The sequence below is a fragment of the Vipera ursinii genome (assembly GCF_947247035.1).
Source record: "Vipera ursinii genome assembly, chromosome: 4".
Taxonomy (NCBI): domain Eukaryota; kingdom Metazoa; phylum Chordata; class Lepidosauria; order Squamata; family Viperidae; genus Vipera; species Vipera ursinii.
The window spans coordinates 82,826,433-82,843,689 of record NC_139514.1 but is presented as its reverse complement, the minus strand read 5'-3'; the positions used below and the strand labels follow the sequence as shown (position 1 = coordinate 82,843,689).

The 17,257-nt window shown below is 40.5% G+C and overlaps 1 protein-coding gene across 1 annotated transcript in view; it reads left to right on the top strand.

Annotated features, from left to right (window-relative positions):
* GABRG3 (gamma-aminobutyric acid type A receptor subunit gamma3) overlaps window positions 1–17,257 on the top strand; it is a gene marked incomplete at both ends in the record, with an annotated part of 721,182 nt that overhangs the window by 8,788 nt on the left and 695,137 nt on the right. Inside the window, one exon of the mRNA XM_083361521.1 lies at window positions 12,928–13,076. Within this exon, the coding sequence (XP_083217647.1) occupies window positions 12,928–13,076 (149 nt within the window). The remainder of the gene's footprint in view (window positions 1–12,927; window positions 13,077–17,257) is intronic.

Genomic DNA, 17,257 nt, shown 5'->3' with positions numbered 1-17,257 from the left:
TAAAAATCTTCTGCCTTCTCTATCGTGTCCAGTCTATGCCTTCTATCCTGCCACGTAACAAGAATACCCTCTGGAGTTAGCCATCTAAAGTTTACATTTTCTCTTATTAGTTTGGATGTTAAGAATTGATAGCCGCGTCTCAGATCCCTCATCCTTTTAGGTATCTGTTTAAGGATGGTGATTGGTTGGCCCCGAAATTCTAATGGTTCCTCTCTAGATCTATGCAGAAGCTCATCCCGAATTGATTTTTTAACTAACCTTACATGTACTTCTTTTGGGAGGTTGTGCCTTCTCGCATAATTAGTTTGGACCCTGTATGTTTCATCAATTTCCGCCAGCATTTCCTCCTTCCCTACACCGAGTGCCTTTGCCATCAGTTCTGCCATCATGACCAACAGATCTTCCCCTCTTTTTTCTTGAACGTTCTGGAAGCGTAGATAATGAGCAGCCTTTTCTGCTTCCAGAAAAATGACTGTTGTTTCTAATTCCTTATTAGCCTGAAGGAGTGTTTCATTTAAATCATCTACTCTCTTTTCCTCTTTTTCCATTCTAGCTTCCATATCTTGAAGTCTTTGTTCATTTTTGACTAATTGCTGTTGAATCCCTTCAAATTTATCATCTATCGCTTGGATTTTCCCCTTTAATTCACCAGTGTCGTTTCTTATTTGGCCTATTTCTCTCTTCATCTCCTCGTGGTTTTTGGCCATTGCCTCGTGTAGGTTTTGCAAAAGGGCATGTAAATCTTTAAAGGAATTCGAGTTAGATCTTTCCCTTTGCAGCATATCCTCTATAGATTTCTGATTGGAGGGACTTGAGGACATCCCCTGTCCCTGTGCTGCTGCCTTTTTGCCAGCGCTAGGCTTAGTTGCTCCCGAGATACTTGTCATGTTTCCCCAATTTTAACAGCGTTTTATCAATGTATAATACCCTGAGTCTTATATAAACCTTTTAACTCTATGACAAAAGATATATAAAACAGTTACCACCAGATACTTATTACCAACTAAGCAATTTATATAATAAAATTCTATAGTATGAATATAATCAAAGTCACGTTCTTCTTCTTTTTTCCCCCCCCCCCCCCGTTTCCGGCGCAGAAATTGGCACCTTTTCCGTCTTCCTCTGCTGTCAAAGACCAGTAGGTGTCCCACTAAACAAACCTCCAGTTACTAAATTGCTATATCAAATGGCCGCCCGTGACAAGTAGAGTAGAATTTCAAAAGTTTCAAAAGTTCACAAATTCAAAATTTACCAGGATAGACCAGACTAGACCAAGCTGATCGCTTTCCACGCCCGACAATCCAGAGTTCAGTCTCTAAGGCTCCAAAGCTCAGACTTTGACTTGTTGTAGCTTTTCTCCAGCTAGAATACAGTCATATAGTCTTCGGCTTTCTTTCCCTTGCTGTTTTTGCCAAACGCCTCCCTCAAGACTTCTATCGCCGCTTATTCCCTCTCCGTGAGGCTCCCACTTTGAACCAGTACCTCTTTCACAAGCGCTTCCTATTTAATATTCGGATACACTCTCCGTCAGCTCCGCTCTACCGTTGTCCCGCTGCTTACGTGCTAGCTCCGTCCCTCTGTCAGATCTTCATGTCGGCCATTACTGGCCTCCTTCTCCCCGGTTCGCTCGCATCAGACTTTCTCCGGATCTTCAACACGAACTGCCGCTCATGAAGGTTCTCCGGGCTGCCTGCAACTTCGGATGTCCCTACAGGACCTCCTGAAGCTCCGAAAAGCCCCCGCGAACACTGGGTGAGAGGTTGTGCGAGGAGAGAGCTCCGTTCACACAGCCGCCCGCTCTGACAGTTGGCTCCGCCCCCCCATCAAATCTTATTTTGTTGGTCCAGACAAGTCCTTTAGGTGTGGTTCAGAGATCCTGCTAAGATGGACTAAGCTTGGGTTGACTGGATTCAAATGACAGTCTAGAACATAAATAGTGATTTGTCACAATTTAGACTTGATTTGGGCAACATACTCATAGAAGATAAAATACAGAATAATAGAGTTAGAAGGGACCTTGGAGATCTTCTAGTCCAGCCCCCTGCTCAAGCAGGAGACCCTATACCATTTCAGACAAATGATTGTCCAGTCTGTTTTTACTTCCGAAGGTAAGCTACTCCATTGCTCTAACCATTAAGATTTTTTTCCTGAGTTCTAGATTGCTTTCTCTTTGATTAATTTCCAGCAAGCCACATAAGGCTTGGTACAATGCATGACCATAGACATCCTTTATATCTCTGTCTTATGATTTTGTTATAAATGAAATAATAATTGGTTCCCTCATAATATAGATAATTAAAGAGATTCTTCACACCATTCAACTGGTTGCTTGGTTTCTCTTCCTTAGTCAGTTACCAGATCATGGAAGATCTCTTACCTGATGACTTTGGCATCCTGATGAGGAATTAATTGCTAATGAGTGATAGTGGTGATAGTTAATGATCAGCCTTTTGAGTCAGCATCTTGCAAGCAGCATGTATTAGTTGTGTCTAAAGTCTGCAGTTTGTTTAGGTACCTCTAGGAATCATATGGAATATAGTTTATACCAGGGTTACTTTCCCCAAAAATCCTGCATAAAATGAAACACAGAGCTCATGGAAAAACAGAGTAGTAGGGTATTTTTTTTATCCAAACACATTAAAAATTGTTCATAATTTTTAAAACCATGTGTTACATTGTTCAAACATGTTTCATTTCTTCTCTCATGTTCTATGGAGAGCAAAAGCATTTCTTCACTTGTTCTATTGCATGCAGGTATCATAACAGACAAAAGGCACATTTTATTAGCATTCTTTTGTATGTTGTGCATAGTAGATTTGTTCAGATTAAAAGATGATCCTAAGGCTGAGAATCCTTCAACTCTGGGGTAAGGCAAAAACTAATAGGAACAGAGCACGGTTGTGGTTTAAAGGTTTTCCTATGGTGTGAATTCACTTTTATGTGGTTTATCATTTGGCTAAGAATTTGCTTTCTGTGAAAAAAATTATGGAAACATGGTTAACTTGCATCAGAGTTCTGGAAACACACCAAAACCTCTTCCCACCAAAAACAACTGAAGATTTCCCCAACAAAACAAAAGATGCTAAAAAGTAAATGGAGACAGCACACACAAGTAGAACCATAACTATGCAAAAGAGGCAATCAACCAGCCCCAAAGAAAAAAAGATTCCAACACCTTCCCACCAGTAATCAGCACTCAGATCAGCACAAATTAACTCCAAGGTCACTTTCAGACCAACAATCAAGTAAGCAATACCCCAATGAAAAAATTGCCAAAGAAACATTTGCAAAAATATAAATCACCAGGAACCTACACATTACATCCCATAGTTCTGAAGGAGCTGGCACCATATCGTTCTTGATCGGTTGGAAACTGATCAAAGAGAGAAGCAACCTGGAATTAAGGAGAAACTTCCTAACAGTGAGGACAATCAACCAGTGGAACAGTTTGCCTCCAGAAATCGTGGGTGCTCCATACTGGAGATCTTTAAGAAGAGACTAGACAGTCACTTGTCTGAGATGGTATAGCTTCTCCTGCTTTAGCAGGGGACTGGACTAGAAGACCTCCAAGTTCCCTTCCAGCTCTATTCTGTTCTGTTCTGTTCTGTTCTGTTCTGTTCTGTTCTGTTCTACTCTACTCTACTCTACTCTACTCTATTCCTGAACCAAAGAACCCTTAAGACCACTCCCACCCACATAGACAGGCAAGACACCAGAGTACAAACTGACAGCAAACAGCACGCCTTACTAGCACTGATGATTTTACCTAAATAGGGTAATGAAACATCTGCAAGAAAACAAGCAAGCTCAGAGAGCACGAAGGATCCCTCATTTCAACCTTGAGCTTCAAATATTGTTTTTCATTGGTAGAACTATAACACAACATTATGGTAAATGTTGTGAGCAAGAACAGAAATGGGTTTTGTTGGGAAAATCTTCAGGTGGTTTTGGTGGGAAGTTTTAGTATGTTTCCAGGTCTCTGGTGCAAATTAACATGCTTCCATAATTCGCATAATAGCAAATTCTTTTCACAGAAAGCAAATTATTAGCCAAATGATAAACCACATAAAAGTGAATTCATAAGAAAACCTATAAATCACAACAGTGCTCTCAGAAACTGAAAATAATGCAGTCTGCATATGTTTTGATCTTTAAAATAACTCTTAATTTTCCTATTAATTTAATTTAAATTACCTTTTTTAAGCCCGGGTGGAGACTTGGTGGCCTTCCAAATACTTTGAATTCCAATTCCCATTGGCCCCAGACAGGACAATTAGGGAGAGGCGAAGTGATGGGAATTGTAGAACTTAAAATAATCTCAATTCAATCAGAGGGTGTCTTGATTACAGCTCAAGATACAAATTGAAATATTTTTTATTTCCTCCTAAAACTAATGATGAAGATGAAAGTTGAGTTAATTCATTCTCTTCTCCCACCCACATATATAATCTGGCAACCGTTCATAGCCATTAAACTAAACCTGAAATATTTGTCATGAATGCAAATATACTGTTGTACTCTCCCTTCATGCATAATTTACAGTAGTCATTTCAAGTGCCAATTTCGGTGCATTGTGGTGATTTTAAAGACTTAGTATTCATAGTGCAAAAAGAGCCTGAAGAACATATCCAGCATTTGACCCCGAGAAGATAGGAACAGAAAAATAAAGATAGAATGGTTAAAGAATGTGCATTTATTTTAATTATTTATGCTGTTCTGGATGAGGTTATTACTCTACAGTTATCCTACCTTTTTTCAATTTTACAGGGAGAGAACCCAGACATTGTAGCTCTTTTTCCATACCCTCCTCTCCCCAGTTATAATACGTGATGTACCTTTATATATTGCTTTTCTTTTCTTATCACAATCTGTTAAATAAAAAGACAAAACACAGTCTCTTTTGTTTTGGTTACATTACAATATGTCCTCATAAAAGATACTGCATGCATAGCTACTTCATTTTCATCGATTAGTTAGTTGTTTACAATATTTAGACAGCACCAATCTAAAAGACTCTGGCTAGTGTGTGACAGGGAAAAACAACAATCTAGTAATCAACTCTATAAAACAACATTACACTCAGTCTACAATCATACTATAAGCCAATACACTGATTTTAGAGTGGTTATAATTCTGCAGAAACAGTTACCCTAACTTAATAATCTGAGCATCACATTCTATTCTACTTGAGTACCTGAGCCATGTTCAGAGGACGCTCCCATAGTCCAGTCAGGGAATGATGTCTGGAGTCACCGAAAACTTGAATGAATGATATGCAGCAGTTACAGAATTTAAAGCTCAGCAGCATACACTGTTGGGGGTAGCAGAAATTCCTTGTATATAAAACCATTTCCTTTCTTAGTAGCTCTATCTCTTTGCTGCTGGGTTTGTTCAAAGATCAAAAAAGTTATTTTTTTCCAGTTTTGCATTTTACTAATATTTCATAAAGTAATAGAAAGTGTAGGCTAGCTGGTTGCTCAGTAATTTCCAAATACATTGCCTCCTCTTTCTGAATTAAAACCATTGCTTCAACTGACCCATATTACAAAAAACTTTCAGAATTGTTGTTTCTACAGCACAGAATAAATATTTGGTTGTGAATTGACCCTTGATTTCTTGAAGAGAAATTGATAACAAGAAAACCAGGATGGAACTTAAACTTCAGGAATCTACTGCACATAGTCCTCAACTTACAATAGTTCATATAAGTACCATTTGAAGTTACAAGGGCACTGAAAAAAGTGACTTATGACCATTTTTCACACTTATGACCATTGCTGTACCCCCATGCTCATGAGATTTACATTTGGATGCTTGACTATGACGGTTGCAGTGTCCCAGGGTCTTGTGATCCCCTTTTGCAAACTTCTGGCAAGCAAAGTTGATAGGAAAGCTAGATTCACTGTCAGTTCCCATCCCAATCCACATCTTAGGAAAGAAGAACTCTTGGAGACAGGATTGTCCAAACAGGAACTTTTACTAAATCATGATTGACATGATTTATGGCAGAATCCAGTGAGGGGGTGAGATTTAGGTTTGTACAGATAGGGAGTTAGGGATTCATTTTTGCTTGGGTCCTGGTGGTGACTGGTGCTGCCAGTTGTTGTTTGGGCATGAGTGGTTTAGAGTCAGTAACCCGTGTGCTGTTTATTGGGGCATGTGAGATAATGCATCCACCAAAAATTTCTCCCCCCCCCCCCCGGTAAGTGTTTGAGAGTGAAATGGAATCAGTGAAAATGTTGGGACCAGCAGGCTTGCTTAGGAGTGAGTTTCCTGGGTGTTTTTAGTGCTTCCAAATTTTATTTCCTTCCAGGAACTGGTGCCATGTAAGTAATGACCACCACACAGAGTACACCTCCTTTTCCCACACGGGCCAACGTTGTTCTGTCTCTGTGAGTTTCCTGGATGTATATGCACATGGTTGCAATGCCCCCTCATCATTTTCTTGTAATAATACAGCTCCCACTGCCACATTGCTAGCATCTGCCTGTATTACAAAAGGTTTATCAGGATCTGGGTGTCTCAGGACAGGTTCAGCAGAAAAAAGTCTCTTTAGCCTCTCAAATGCTGCTTGACATTCCATTGTTCACTTCAGAGGCTGGCTGGGTTTCACTGAGGACCCCCCCTTTGTTTTCAACAAGTTTGTGAGTGGCAGGGCTATTTGGGCAAATGAAGGGATGAATTGGTGGTAGAAGTTTGCAAACTCCAGGAAACTTTGCAATTGCTTCTGTGTGCCAGCGTGTGTGTGTGTGTGTGTGTGTGTGTACCCATTCTAATACTGCCCTGACTTTCTCAAGGTCCATTTTGATGCTCTCTGGAGATATGTGATACCCCAGGTAATCTATTCTTTCCTGGTAGAATTCGCATTTTGATAGCATAAATATAGGTAGGCAGCCCACAACCTTTTCAGAACTGCTCTGACTAGGTTAATATGTTCCTCTTTGGTCTCAGTGAAGATAAGGATGTCATTTAGGTAAACCAGGACCCCCTTATATAGGTGGTCTCTTAGCACTTCATTAATTAATTGCATAAAAACTGCGGGGGCCCCTTACAGTCCAAACGGCAGGACTTTGAACTGGTAACAACCCATTGGATAATTGAACGCAGTCTTCCATTCATCTCCTTCCTTAATCCTAATTCGGTAGTATGCTTCTCTCAGGTCTAGTTTGGTAAAAATCCTTCCTTTCGATAGGTGGGATAACATATCCTTCTTTAGGGGTAGGGGATACAGATTACATTCACTAATTGTGTTTAGAGACCTATAATCCATGCACAAATGAAGAGACCCATCCTTCTTCTCTGTGAACAGGACCAGAAAAGCCACTTTGGATTTGGCCGACTCAATAAATCCCCTTTCTAAGTTTTTATTTATGAATCTTTCCATCGCCACCATTTCTTTTGGGCTCATGGCATACATCCTGGGCTTCGGGAGTTTTGCCCCAGGTTTGAATCATATAGCACAGTCTGTGGGTCAGTGAGGGGGAAGCTCATCTGCCCATTCCTCACTGAAAACTTCAGCAAGGTCCCTGTATTCTTCCGGTATTTCTGGTAACCCCTTCTCTTCTCCCACTGATGCTGTCTCCTCTATTTGGGTTGGGGGGTGCTTTGGGGTTTTAAGTTCCTATGCTCCCCCTCTGGGAAGTTGAGTTCTGCTGTCCTCCAATTTATCCAGAGGTTCCATTTCTTTAGCCATTCCAGTCCTAAAATCATTGGGCATTCCATGCCTGGGGCCACTACAAACGTTATGTCTTCCTCATGAGTCCCCAGATACAGATGAATTGGTAAGGTGGCTAGGGTAGCTGGGACCCCCCTGCTATGGACCCATCTAACTGGCCAAAGGAGATTGGTTGTTTTAGTCTCCTTACTGGGATGCCCAAATTCCCCACCAGCATTGGGCTGATGAGGCAGTGGGTGCAGCCAAAGTCTATTAGGGCTTTTACTTTGACAGCTTCAGGCATTGAGGAAGCTAATATAGTCACTGTCTTAAGGATGGGTGGAATGGATCCACTTACCAATGGTTCTCCCTCCGAACTGTCTTCCGAGGTGTCTACCACTCCTGCGGTGTAGGCCAGAATCCCCTCCCAGTCCTTGGCAGGCGTTGGGGACTACAGTCTCTGTCCCCGTCATGGCAGGTTCTTTTGGATTGCCTTGGGACTTTCCTGGTCTCCTGGAGGGTGATGCCTGTGTTTTGCACTGAGGAGCTTTTGAGCGGCATTCTGTGGCACGATGGCCCTCTCTCCTGCATTTGAAACAGCCTGTTGATTTCTTAGCCATGGACAGTGGTTTTGCTGCTTCATGTGTTTGCTTGGGCAGCGGGTGGCCCCATGGTTTTCCCCAATGGTGCCTCTTTAGTAGGTCTATCTCTGCCTCCTCTGCCAGGACATACCAGTCATCGAGATGGTGTGAGTCTCCTTGAGGCAGGCAAGCATCATACATGTTATAGTTTAGCCTGTCTTTGAAATGGCTAAGGAAGATGTCTTCCAGCCAGTTCAGCTTGCTGGCAATGGCTCAGAATTCTTGGGTATATTCAGCCACTGGCCATGTGCCCTGCCTCACCATTTTGATTCTCTCCCGGGCCTTATGATCAGCCAAATGAGCCTCAAACCACCTCCTCAAGGATGACATGAATCAGTTGAAGTCATGGAGTTCTGGGGTGTTGCAGTCATGCAGGTTCACCACCCAGTCTGCAGCCGGTCCGTCTAAGGCAGATTGCACAATATAGATGCAGGCTTTGTCACTGGGGATGTCCCATCCATATTCTTCTATATAGCTGAGGACATGGGTTAGGAAAAACCCCAAGCGTGGTGGCTCTCCCCTGAATTTTGCTTCCAGGGGTGGTAGTCTTTGAATGGATCGTTGTCTGCACAGCAGGCGGTATTGCCCCTCATCCTGATCCCCATCTGTGGTTCGGGGGGGTGCTGCTCCTGGTCCAGCAGATGGCCCCGGTGTTGCAGGTTTCAGATCCCACCCACTGTCTCTCCAATTGTGGCCCCAGGCAGTGCTGCGGCTGCGGTATTCAGGTTTCTCCTCTCTTAGTGAGCTAAGGGTTTTCTTCATCAGGTCAATAGCTCTCTCTAGGTTCCACTCCTCTTCACTGATATGCAGGGAGCTCTCCATCTCTTGCCTTCATTCAGTTTGGTGGCCGCCCCGTCTCAGGGTCACTTCATTTGATGCCTTTTCCCACTTGCTTTTCCTTCCAACGCCCATCAATCACTATGGTTTGCGGTCATGCATCTCCACCACCTCTTCCCTGGAGGAATATGATGCTTCAGCTTGTGACCGTTGGTGGGGTTTTGTTTGGGGGAAAAACTCCCTTTCCATTGGGCTTTCCTTGTCGTTTGCCTCATTGTTAGACACTGTATTTTTTGCAAAGTCCTCCGATAAGGTTTTCCCTTCCAGGTTGACTTTTAATGCAGATCCTGTCTAATGTCAGGACCCACTCCAATCCACATCTTAGGAAAGAAGAACTCTTGGAGACAGGATTGTCCAAACAGGAACTTTGACATGATTGACAGTGGATAATCTAGACAGGATCTGGAAACTGTGTCGCAGATTGATACTTTTAAACTGTACCCAAGTAAAAATCCCTCCCCTCAGTCCACTTGGTCAGTCCCAGATCAGTTAAGATTCATGTGTCAAAACCCTTCATGGGAAAATCTTCCATGAATTTACAACATCGTTGCTTCCTCTCCTTCAAATTCCAATTGGAGATACAAACCAGAATCCCACCCCCTCTTTCTTTGTTCTTCTCAGTTCAAAGGTTCTTTCCCTGGTCTTTGATGATGACCCCCAGGCAGTCTGAATAAACAACCTTGCATCTAATGGATAGGGATGGCCAATTAACATCTTCCCTTCCCCTCCTTGGGAATGGCAGAATCCAGTAAGGGGGTGAGATTTAGGTTTGCACAGATAGGGAGTTAGGGATGGAATATAAATGGATTCTGTCATTCACCTAACAACAGTAAAACTAATTTAACAACTGCAGTGATTCATTTAACAAATGTGACAAGAAAAGTCATTAAATAGGGAAAAAGTCACTTAACAATTTTATCATTTAGCAACATAAATTTTGGACCCAATTGTGGTCGTAAGTCAAGGACTACCTGTATTTAAGAAATGTTAGATTTTGGATTTCACAACCTTACTTGAACTTGAAGGTTTTTTTTCCTTTAAATAGCATGTTATATTCTTATATCTATTCTATTAGGAACCACTCTTTTTGGCATCTGAAGAGGGGACAAGAATAATCAGATTGATGTTGCACGCACACCCAAAATGATCAGAGAGTGTGGTAGGATGTCATAATTTTGTTTTCTGATGAAAGCACAAAGATATTGTATCTGCTGCTGTGCCTCTACCCTTGACTTATTTTGAGTGCCTCAGAATTTGATACTGATGGCCCCACTGAATGCAAGTAATAATTTTCTGGGTCAACATACTGTAGGTTCAAGATGTTGGTTTGCCAGAACTGCTCAGCACCCAAGTCTGCTTATTTAAGTAGAATTGGAATGCCTCCATCTGAATTCAAATTGAATTTACCTTGCATCCTCTAATAAGTCATTCCAGCAAGAAAAATAATTCAGCTAATGTGTCTTGACAAATCATGGATGTCAGCATTTGAAATGAAACAGGAATAGAAAGAGTTAGGAGTGAGAAACAAGTGTCATGAGAAACAAATTACAGCTTCGACTTTTTTTAGTTCAAATATTGAAGATGTACTAATTTAACTTAGTACTTAATACAGCACTGAGAATAAGTAATTTAACTTAGGCAGCACTCACATTTGGTTGCTTGCTGGTGTGGTATATAAATTAAATTAAGCTGTAGCAAACTCTCAGATGCAATAAGAGATGGCAAAATATGAAAAAAGTAAACTTGTGGAGAGGTAAGCAAAAAGGATGAAATTAAGGGAAAAAGTCACATTAAGAAGACTAGGCTTTTATGGTGGTGTGCATAAATGAACCCAAAGGCTGTTCATGCTGCTCATGAATAGCAAATCTGGAAATGTTTTGCTTTATTTGTCCTTTTTTAAAAATATAGCCCATCTTTTACACTTGAAATACAAATCAGATTGCTCATGCTTTCAAAAGAGCATGGGAAGCTACCTTATTCCAAACATCCTTCATACTCTATTCTGACTGAATTGGTTCAGAGATGAATAACATGTAATACTCTAAATGCTGCTAAACTTGAATACTACAGAGTATTCAAAAATAAGTAGTTCCAGTCCAACAATAATGCAAGACCTACAAGCTTCCCTTCTAAGATTTTTTTAATCCCATTTATATCCCGCCCTTATCCGAAGACTCAGGGCGGCTTACAATCTAAAGCACAATGTGCTTAGCAATATTTAACCAATTTTAACCAAAGTGAGAATTTCCTCTCATATTCAACTACCAGATTCTTTAAACTAAAATATGGACTGAACTTGCAAACATCTACATTAAAGCATATGGTCCCTCCCCAGCTGTTTAATGGAATGGTTGTGTATCAACAGGGCTTTTTTTCTCATAGAACGCTCAGAATGGAGTTCCAGCACCTTTTTTGGATGGAACCTTGTAGGGTAGGCAAGCCGGGTTATATGACATGTGTGAGTTCTGGCACCTTTTTCTTTTACAAAAAAGCACTGTGTATCAAAATGTTCTTTATGTCTTCTACCACTTCTTGCTTACTGAAAATAGTGTGGAAGTGGTAGAGTCAAACCTGGCACTTTAAAATGGTAACACTTTAAAATTTCAAGTGTCAGTTCAGTTTTTTAGCACCTAGTGCTCCATCTGTAAGTCAAAAATTCATATTGTTAAAAAAAATGGTTTGAAAAAAGCCAATCTAACTTGAGTGCACACACTGTAGGCCTACACTTCCTGATTCTGGAAAAAAAGCAGAATTTGCTATGTTAAGAAGGTTGGTGGTTTTAGTCAGTCACATGACTCAAGAGCTTTGTCCCCAAATTTCTTGCTGAGGCTTCTTTGCATAGAGGATATAAAATAATGTAAAATGCAGTAAAATTGAAATGTCTTTACAAAGACAAGAGTGAGACCGTAGGCAAAGGTTCATAAGTTTATTCGGTTCAGCTCCGGGCAGCTGACTGTCAAAACAATCCTGGCTTATATAGTGAACTGTCAAACGCTACAACCAATCAGGTAACAGTAACTTTCCCGCCGCTTGGACAGCGGCCAATTGGCAAGCGGCATTCTGACAGCTCGACGGCTGTCGGGGAATTCCTCTCAGCTGAGCGCTTGGCTCAGTTCGGAGGACCAGATTGTGGACTGCGGATTTGACAGTTCCGGGAACTGTCAAATCCGGCGCGTGCGTGTTTGGTCCCGGCAGCTCGTTTGACAGCTGTCATCGGTAATGGCGGCCGGCGGGGTGGTGCGCATGCGCTGTTGCTTTTGGCAGCCATTTGACAGCTGTCAACTGTCAAAAGTCTGCCGGGCCGGTGCTTCCTTTGCTGTTTGGAATCCCCGGGTTTCCTGATATGATTCAAAAATGACAAGATTGTATACTTGAATGTTTTACATATTTTAAAATGTGATAAAATGCTGAGATTCTGCATTTGAATGTTTTATATTATAGTATTTGCAGATAAAAGAGTAATTAATGCTGCATTTGAAGTTTTGTATTGCTCCTGGTTGCTACGACTTAGGAAAAATGTAAATGGAGGCATCACATATAATTTTTTTAAAAGACATTTATTTATTCCTAAATTTGTGTTCTGGTGGACAAATACAGATGTAAAAGTATGCAATTATTTCTTATTAGAGTGCTCTTTTAGCCTTTAACCTTCCAGAACAGGCATGGGTTTGACAAACTAACTTGTTTTTAACTTAATAATAAAAACATATTCACATGAAGCATTTTCTCAGCTTTCTCAGCTTTTATTCTTCAATTGCATGTAATTTACATGATTTAAATGGTTTTAAATTGCAGTTCAAGAAAGGTGGAAGAGGATGACTTTGATGATTTTACAACAAACCAAAAATGGGTAATGTCTCCAAAAACTCATGACACTGATGTGACACTGTTGTTAAACAAGTTGCTGAGAGAATATGACAAAAAGCTGCGGCCTGATATTGGAAGTAAGTGGTTTTTCTTCCCAATTTCTATGACAAAGACTATGAATACTTACATATCTAATTGCAAATTGCTAAATTGTTCAGTTCTGATGTTACAGCAAATTATCAAGTCACAGTGAATGTCAGTAAGGTAACTTCAACAGTCACATATTTTTCCTAACATTTAAAGATCATTTGTTGGCCACATAATTCCTACTATATCATAGCATGGATTCATAAATCTGGGCTTAGATTGAAGAAATAATTGGCCTCTTGTCTATTCTATTATTGTTCCAGGCAGCATTAAGATTTTGAAATAGTTTCAAACTGCAGGTTTTTCTACTGATTGATTACATGCGATCAAGTCAGTACTGACTCTAAGTAATCATACAAATAGACCTTCTCCAGAACAATCTTTCACCAATCCCGCTCAAGTCTTAGCATTGCACCCATGAATCTACTTTACTTGTTATAAATTCCTACAAGATGGAATAAAATAATATTTATGCTGGCAGTTTTGTTGAATTTATGGAAGCAAAATTTGTCCTTGAGGAATTCGGTATCCTTCTCCTTCTCTTTTGTTTTGAAGGATAGATAGATAGATAGATAGATAGATAGATAGATAGATAGATAGATAGATAGATAGATAGATAGAGTAATGTATTGGCCATTTCTGTTTAAAATCACTTGCTTAATGTCTAATCACTTGCTTAATGTCTGACCTACTTTGATTGCTGTTACAGAGCCAGACTTTCTGTTTCCAGGCTGATAATTATGTTTGGGGTGGGAAACTGCTACTTTAAACCTATTGGTCACCACCTAGAGGCCAACCATATAAATAGCTGCACAGCAGCCATTAGCTTGCTCCTGTTCTGAGTTAATAAACTTGTTTGCTGTTTCAACACCTTGTCTCGCTTAATGCCTACGAACTGAAAATATAACAGATAGATGATAGATAGATAAGATAGATAGATAGATAGATAGATAGATAGATAGATAGATAGATAGATAGATGGATGGATGGATGGATGATAGATATATGAAAGAAGCAAAGATGTGAAGAGCAAGCTAGTTCAAAATACTATAGACCCATAGAATTGCTTACTATATTTTTAAGGGATCTCTGTGGTCTCAGTTACCATGATAATAAAGCATAAAGCCTGGAAATCTTTTAAAATGATAGGATAGACAATCAGCAGATCTTTATTGGGCTCAGAACTCAATAGGGAATACTAAGGCTGTAGACTAGACTGGGAAGCTGAAAAAACATCCCGAATAAGACCATGGCAAACTGGTTCCATATTATTATCAAAAAATCCTACACAGAGTCAAGCTGGACTTGAAGGAATCAGAATTTAGAAGATGCCATACCTACAAAATGCAAAGTTGGTCTTCAAGCCAGATTTTGGGTCCTGGGATATTTCAAATATTTATGTCATGACTGCATCATTGGAAAAGTTCAGGAATTCAGAGGTGGCTACATTGACTTCTTTTACCAGAGAAAAGACAATCTCTATATTTGCTGACTGGAAACCCCAATGAACTTTTCATGTGAAAAAAATGAACTTATGATTTATGGTTTGGATAATTAGACAGACTAGATTATATAAAGAGAGTTAATTGTAATCATAGTGTAAAAGCAAATTTATAATTGTATTTATAACTGCTATAAAGAAGGTTGGAAGCTATTTCTTTTTATATTTATTTTCCGTTTCCCTGCTTGCTTGTACTTTTAACTGTCTATTTCATTTCTTTGTTGTTCTTACTCTGTATTAGTTTCTGTTAGTTTTTATTTTTCTTTATAGAAATTTATCATCTATCTATCTATCATCTAAAACTATGCTTTACTATTTATTGGCTGTTACATAGGAGGTCATGTTACTATTTTCTTCTTATAAATTGCTAGTTGCTACAGTTCAGATAGACAAGCACTTTGAAAATCTGCATGGATGGAAGGTCAATGACAATGGCCAGAGAAAAAAAGGAATACAATGATTTCTTACTGAAGAACTCTGCAAGTCTGACCTCCTATGGTAGAGGAGTGGTGATTTCAAAACCTCTTTTCCAAAGACTTTTGGATCTATCTTTTCTAGGTCTGTCTTCTCCCCCTTGGATTGTAGCCTACAAATTTGTGTTGCCACTAACTTTTAGGACATCATCTCCCCAATCTTGATGCATGGTAGAGATGGGACTCCTATACCTTTGGTTCCTTTAGACAATTAGTAGATAAGAGAAGAAAAGCTATATAGCACTTTCTCGCCTTATAGCACAAAATAATTAAAAACAGCAAAAATAATTTTAAAAGATTAAAAAAAGATAACAGATTTTAGCATTAAATATTAAATACAGATTTTTTTCTTACCATATGGCATACATAGCCAGGAGAATCTACAATGCTTTTTACCACAGAGTAGTTCTGGTAGCCTAAGATTGCTAGTTCATTTTGTTCAAGCATGCATGCTACCCAAGTACACCACAGGGAGCAAACTGGCTTTGCACCAGCTGGCTAGCAGCATTTGGGGGGATGTTGGGTCATCAGGGCTTTCTTCTGCTGACCTCTCCTTGCAGATCTAGTGCTAGATCTTCATGGAATGCTGCTAGATTTCCTACTGGAATGGTACCTATTTATCTATTTGCATTTTTACATGCTTTCAAACTGCTAAGTGGGCAGGAGTGGGGGCAAATGATGGGAGCTCAGTCCGCCGCAGAGTGTCATAGACTTGAAATATCTCTAACTGACAAATCCATTGCCTTTAAGCTGCTGTGCCACCATGCCCCCAGAATGCAGATAATAAGTGTTGGAAAATATAAATCACAGAGTTCCAGTCTGGCAACCCAGCAACTGCAGATGAATAGCAAGCCAAAAGAGTATATGAGAACATATAAAAGTAAATAGAAGAATTCTGGCAGACATTCCAGCTTTGGAAAATAGAAGATGCCCCAGTTTATTAATTCAGGTTACAAAGAAACAATAGCAACAGATTTAATTTAATTTAATTTAATTTAATTTAATTTAATTTAATTTAATTTAATTTAATTTAATTTAATTTAATTTAATTTAATTTAATTTAATTTAATTTAATTTAATTTAATTTAATTTAATTTAATTTAATTTAATTTAATTTATTGAATTTATATACCGCCCTTTCCCGTAGGACTCAGGGCGGTTAACAGGATACTTAAAACAACGATACAAAAATTAAAAACAATTTTAAAAGATTAAATTAAATCCCTGAAGAAATATAAAACCCCCAATTAAAACCCTCAGCCTGGGCCGGAAAGCTTGAAGAGCCAGGTCTTCAGGTCCCGGCGAAATGAACGAAGGTTGGGGGAAGTCCTAAGCTCCACGGGCAGCTGGTTCCAGAGGGCAGGCGCACCCACAGAGAAGGCCCTCCCCCTGGGTTTTATCCGCCGGCAATCTTTTACCGGCAGCACCCTGAGAAGGCCCTCCCTGTGGAAGCGCACAGGACGAAGGGAACTTGATGCCAGCAGCAGGTATTCCTTCAGATATCCTGGACCCAAGCCATTTAGGGCTTTATAGGTCATCACCAGCACCTTGAATCTCACCCGGAGGGCAACCAGAAGCCAATGCAGCTCACAGAGTAGAGGTGTTACATGGGAGTATCGGGGAACCCCCATCACAACTCGCGCGGCCGCATTCTGCACCAGCTGAAGCCTCCGAGTGGTCCTGAAGGGCAGCCCTATGTACAGAGCATTGCAGTAGTCTAAACGGGAGGTCACAAGCACATGAGTGACTGTGCATAGCGCATCTCGGTCCAGGTAGGGTCGCAACTGGCGCACCAGGCGAACCTGGGCAAAAGCCGCCCTGGTCACAGCTCCTATGTGATCTTCAAAACTGAGCCGTGAATCCAGGAGGACACCCAAGTTGCGAGCACTATCAACGGGGGGGGGGTAACACCTCACCCCCCATCATTAAAGATGGAATAGTCTGGTTAACCTGAGATGCCAGTATGCACAGCCACTCAGTCTTGGCAGGATTGAGACAAAGCCTGTTTCTCCCCATCCAGACCCGGACCGCCTCCAGGCAACGGGACATAACAGCGAGGGCATCACTGGGTTGGTTTGGGGTGGAGAAAAAAAGTTGGGTATCAGCAGCATACTGATGATACCCCACCCCGAAACCATGAATGATCTTGCCCAGTGGCTTCATATAGATGTTGAACAGGAGGGGAGAGAGAACCGAC